At 45.4% G+C, this 5,528-nt stretch overlaps 1 protein-coding gene across 1 annotated transcript; it reads left to right on the top strand.

Annotated features, from left to right (window-relative positions):
- Positions 1 to 1,017: 1,017 nt before the first annotated feature.
- On the top strand, positions 1,018 to 5,129 carry LOC102019532 (melanoma-associated antigen 10-like). Its single transcript, XM_005410902.1, has 3 exons — positions 1,018 to 1,087; positions 1,556 to 1,656; positions 3,505 to 5,129. The coding sequence occupies exon 3, from the start codon at positions 3,569 to 3,571 to the stop codon at positions 4,571 to 4,573; it is 1,005 nt and encodes a 334-aa protein (XP_005410959.1). The 5' UTR covers positions 1,018 to 1,087; positions 1,556 to 1,656; positions 3,505 to 3,568; the 3' UTR covers positions 4,574 to 5,129.
- The last annotated feature ends 399 nt before the right edge of the window (positions 5,130 to 5,528 follow it).

The raw sequence follows: 5,528 nt of genomic DNA, 5'->3' as shown, positions 1-5,528 counted from the left end.
AATGAAATTGGTTGGGGCTTAGGATGCCTCCCGCCATCGATCCTGTCTATCCGGGGACTCTTAGGGGTGTGGCTTCAGACCAGCAATGGGAGGAGACCTAGGATTGGCCAATGAAATTGGTTGGGGCCTACGACCGCCCCCACCATCTAGCCTCTCTATCCGGGGACTCTTAGGGGTATGGCTTCAGACCAGCAATGGGAGGAGTTGTAGGATTGACCAATGAAATTGGTTGGGGCCTAGGATCCCTCCCACCATGGATCCTTCCTATCTGGGGACTCTTAAGGGTGTGGCTTCAGACCAGCAATGGGAGGAGTCCTAGGATTGGCCTTTGAAATTGGTTGGGGCCTAGGACCGCTCTGCCATCTGTCCTTTCTATCCGGGGACTCTTAGGTGTGTGGCTTCAGACCAGCAATGGGAGGAGTCATAGGATTGGCCAATGAAATTGGTTGGGGCCTAGGACTGCCCCCACCATCTATCCTCTCTATCCGGGGACTCTTAGGGGTGTGGCTTCAGACCAGTAGTGGGAGGGGTCCTAGGATTGGCCAATCAAATTCATTGGGGCCTACAACCCCCTCCCACCACCCAAAGCAGGAGCCATCTTTATCACAGAAGTTCCGTAAAAGATTGTGGTTTGTGAAATTTCTGTAGTTCCTTGACAAAAATGTGAGGGAGGTAAGGTTTTCTGTGCAGCATGTGAACTTGGGTCAGGAGAGGGAGGAGTCCTAGGCCTGGGCCACCATCAAGGCGAGGAGCTAAGTAGGTGTATTGGGTTCACCTTGCACCAGTTTTATAGCACCACAGACCTTCCATGACCTGTCAACCCTGGAAAAGTGTAAGGCAGGGTTCTGGGAAATGTGGTTTCCTGACGTCTATCCTTTTATCCCCTGGGTACTCTCGAGGGGTGTGGCTTCAGACCAGCAGGGGAGAGGAGTCCTAGGACTCACCAATCAAACTGTAGAGGACACAGAGCCCCTCCTACCCTCAGTAACGAGTTCCAACGCTGTTGGTAATTCCAGGTGTCCACAAGAGGTCTCAGAAAGGTTGCGACTGGTGAAGTTTCTCTACTTCCTTGAGGAAATTGTGAGAGGTAAGGATTTCTGTGAGGGGTTTGGGCTTGAGTCAGGAGAGGGAAGAATCCTAGACCTGTGGCACCATTAAGGGGAGGACCTAGCTGGGCATGGGAATGGTGGTGCACAGGTGTCATCCGAGCACCAGAGAGGCTGAAGCAGTGGGATTTCCATGAGTTCGAGGCTAGCCTTGGCTGCATAGTGAGAACAAGAACAGTCTGAACCACATAGTGAGATCCTGTCTCAAAAAAATAATAAAGAAGGGGTGAGATCTTTAAGGAGGATCTATTTTACTTCCCACCATAGTTTTATAGTGTCCCATCTCTTCCATACACTGCTAGTCCTGGGGAAGACTAAGGCAGGGTTCCCAGATGTATATTTTTTTTTACTTCTATCCAGGGACTCAGGGGTGTGGCTTCAGCAAAGGGGTGTCCTAGGACTGATCAATCCAACTGTAGAGAACACAGAGCCCTTCCCACCACCAACAGGTTTTGCCGGCGCTGTTTGCTTCAGCAGTTGTTCCCAGGAGATCCAGGAAGGGTTGTATCCTGTGCACTTTCTCTGGTTCCTGTACTGGATTGTGAAGGAGGTGAGGCTTTCTGTGCCGGGCATGGACTGGGGTTGGCAGAGGGAAGATCCAGCACTGACCATCCATCAAGGAGAGAATTTAAGCAGGTGGACTGGATTCATCTCCTACTTCTTATAACAAGGCCCAGGCTTACTGGGCCCTGTTATATGTGGGAAGATGTGAAGCAGATTTCCTGGATGTGATATTTTCTACTTCTATCTCTTCTATCTGGAGAGATCAAAGGGTGTGGTTTCACATCAGCAGAGGGAGGGGTCCTAAGACTGGCCAGTATTCATGCAGAAGATCACCAGGTAGAAGTGAATGCACCATAAGGAGCACCAGCCTCCCCTCCTCCCTGTTGAAGCTAGAAAGCTATAGGCAGAGGCCATGCTTGGGGCGTTTCCTGATTTCTGTTACTGGAGTCTGAGGGAGGTGAAGCTGTGTGTTAAAATGGTGGACTTGGATCAACATAGGGAGGAGCCCCAGGCCTACTCTGTCAGGATGGTGAGGACTTTTATGAAGGACTAAGGGACCTTCCACAACAGGACAGCGAGGGTCTAGGCTAGCCCTACCCTTGTCATGAGTCCTGCAACATCTCAGGAAGATGAGAGCTTTGGCTTGAGGGAAGTATATTAAGTTCACAGAGTAGATAAGTACAGAACCCATTAGGAGTTCATAGGTGCTTTTCGAGGACTGAGGGTAATCTTCACCTCAGGACAAGGACAGAGTCCCACAGATACCTATCATGATCTTCATATAACCGCGTCTAGAATTCCTTCAGTCCTGTCAGGCTGAGATGCCACCCTCTCCCTTCTAGTTCAGACTTGTAGGGAGGTGAAAGCCTTGAAGTGAGAGGGGCAAAGTCAGTAGAGAGAGCACAGTTAGATTCCCAATTCTTGCTAGGTGTCATTGCTAAGACTAAAAGACCCGTGCTGCCAATATTAGGAAGGCCTGGATTGAAGTGGCCAGATTTGTTGAAACCGTATTTAGTCTCCTTGGTCTAAGGGATGTTAGTTCCTGAGAGCTTTGGTTCAGCTTAGCTTAAGGGTTGGGGAGAAAATGAATACACCTTGAACCCAGAATGTTAAGTGAAATAAATGTCATACACAAGCATAAAAATTATATTGTTTCTCTTATATTATAAAAAGTATATATATACCAAATAGCAAAATAAAAGATAGACAGCAGGAAATAAGGAGATGGATCTTTGCAAAATGGAAAGTGCACTAAGAGATGAAGAGAGGGAAAGAAGGAGGTGAGTAAGAGGACATAAAAAGAAATAAGATATGTCATGTTCCTGCACCAACTACCCACAACAGAATGTATTCAATATGTACAGCAAACATACAAAATGAAATGAATTTATCAAAGAAAAAATGAGAAAGCTAAGTGAACACTGAGGGAACTATCCTCCCCAGAACTGTGGAGAGCTCAAGGAATCTGACCCCACTCTACCTTTCACCCCTGGGAATTCTATGGCTATGCTTATGATCTGTAGCTTGTGAGGCCCCTCACTTCCTCTTGCAAGGGCTCTAAGAACTGGGAAGTGAAGACCTAAGCTGCGGTGTGTGTCCAAAGACCAGCATAGCAGAGGAGGCTCAGGGAGGAGGAGGCAAGGTGAGGGGCACACTCTGAGTGTGTACCAAGGGCCCTGCTCCTCCCCCCACTCCAACTATCCTACTGAAGCCTCATACTCTGACAAGTACAAACTGGAGGTCTCCCTGTACTTTCACAGGGGACAGGCTCACAAGAAAGACAGGAGTACTGTGAGGTCCTGTGACAGCACCTAAAACTGACCTGTTAATCCACTTTTGTCAGAGACATTACGGTTGAGTATATAGCTGAAACATTCACTGTCTTTTTGTCCAGGTCCGTGGGATCCATCACTTATATTCCTGCACACTCTTGCCTGTTGCCTCCAGCAATAGTTATCATGCCTCACTCTCTAAAGGATTCCAGGCTCACCCTTGAGGAAGATGACCTGGACCTACCTGATATGGGAACTGAAGAGATTTCCTTTTCTGAGGAGGAGGAGGAAGATAACTCCTCTACTTCATCATCTTTTCACTTTTCCTTCCCCTCCACTTCCTCTCCCTCCTCTTCCTCCCTTTCGTCCCTTTCTGTGATTACAGGTTCTGAGGAGGAAGAGGAGAAGGAGGAGGTGCCTGCTGTTAATATGATGAGTGTTCTCCAGAATCTTCCTCAGAGTCCTCCAAGTGGCTGCTCTTCCTCTGCTTCTTGGAGCAAGTTAGATGAAGAGTCTAGGGGCCAACAAGATGAGGATACTGAATCCTTAGTCCAAGATGTGCTAGATAAGAAGGTGGCTGAATTAGTGAGGCTTTTCCTCCTCAAGTACCAAAACAAAGAGCTAATCGCAAAAGAAGAAATGCTGAATATTGTCATCAAGGAGTACAAGGGCCACTTTCCTATAATCTTTGAGAAAGCTTGTGAGTTCACAGAGCTTATCTTTGGCATTGTGGTGGCAGAGCTGGGTCCTAACAAGCATACCTATATAACGTATAACACGCTAGATCCCACCTACCGTAGAATGCTGAGTGATGACCTGACCCCCCCCAAGACTGGCCTACTGTTATTTGTCCTGGGGATGATCTTCATGGAGGGTGGCTACATTCCTGAAGAGAAGATCTGGGAAGTGCTGAGTGCATTGGAGGTATATGCTCAAAAGGAGCACTGTATCTATGGTGATCCCAGGATCCTCATCACCAATGATTGGGTACAAAAAAAATACCTGGTGTACAAGCAGGTGCCCAACAGTGATCCTAAATGTTATGAGTTTCAGTGGGGTACAAGAGCCCATGCTGAGGTCAGTGAGGGAAATATCTTGGAGTTTTTGGCCAAGCTAAATGGTACCACCCTTAGTTCATTTCCAGCCTGGTGCAAGGATGGATTGAAAAATATGGGGAAGCCTATACTGTAATTGATACAGCAATTGATGCTACAGCCATGACTAGTACCAGCCCTGATGTCATGTGTAGCAACATTTCTGGAGGTCTGAGGCCAATTTTCCGGCATTTATTTGAAGAGAATAGACAAGTTTCTAACTAGTGGTGGGCTATGGTATGACTTGAAGGCAGTGCAGTGTTGTTTGTGTTCCTGTTATATAAGACTGAAAAAAATTTTTTTGGTGAAAATATTTTCCAAATGACTTTCTTTTCAAAAGCAAATTGAGTTCGGTTCAGTATTTTAGTTTGTGAATATTAGCTACAAAGTTAGCATTTTTCTTGTCTAACAACAAAAGTTGGATGTTTTGTAAAAATAATTTAAGAAAAACTTTTTGTTTTATTTTGTGATCTGCAGAAGGGAAATATGGTATTGCAATAGGAATTTTTTTCAAAAGTGTTAAAAGATCTCAACAGCAAAATAGAAAAAGTAAATGGCACTTAATGCTTGCATTTTCCTACCCATTTTAATTTCTGTAAAATTAAAAATTTGCCTGGTTTGTTATAGAGTGTAAGACAAAATAAATCATAAAATAAAACCTCACTGATTATTTGATTTATTGAACACTATTTGAACATTTGCAACTATAAGGTGCTATGAAATAACAGGGGTACTAGGATAAACAAGATACACCTCTTCCCTCCAAAAAGATAGAGTCTAAGGGTAGCAGTCATATCAAGAAGATAGTGAGTTGTCCTTTAAGAATTAAAGAACAAGTGAAAGAAGGAGTGAGTAGGTGAAAGTCCAGATTACAGAAGTGGAGTTTAAATGCCCTGAGTCAAGGCAGTTTGGGGTCTGAGAAGTTACAATTTTTCTCTAGTTAATTTTAACTTCAACTGAGTGGTAGCAGGGACCAGAGTAATGGGTGAAATAAAAATCTGCTATCAAAAACACTGAGCAGTTCCTTTTGGGTGGACCCTAAATCAGAGAGA

This window comes from Chinchilla lanigera, unplaced genomic scaffold (genome assembly GCF_000276665.1).
Source record: "Chinchilla lanigera isolate Chin_1 unplaced genomic scaffold, ChiLan1.0 scaffold00138, whole genome shotgun sequence".
In the NCBI taxonomy this organism is placed as follows: Eukaryota; Metazoa; Chordata; class Mammalia; order Rodentia; family Chinchillidae; genus Chinchilla; species Chinchilla lanigera.
Note: the sequence above shows the minus strand (reverse complement) of the source record. Positions and strands in the feature narration are given on the sequence as shown.

Excerpts from the sequence above, each read along its gene's own strand:
- LOC102019532 (XM_005410902.1), top strand. The coding sequence starts at position 3,569 with ATGCCTCACTCTCTAAAGGATTCCAGGCTCACCCTTGAGGAAGATGAC.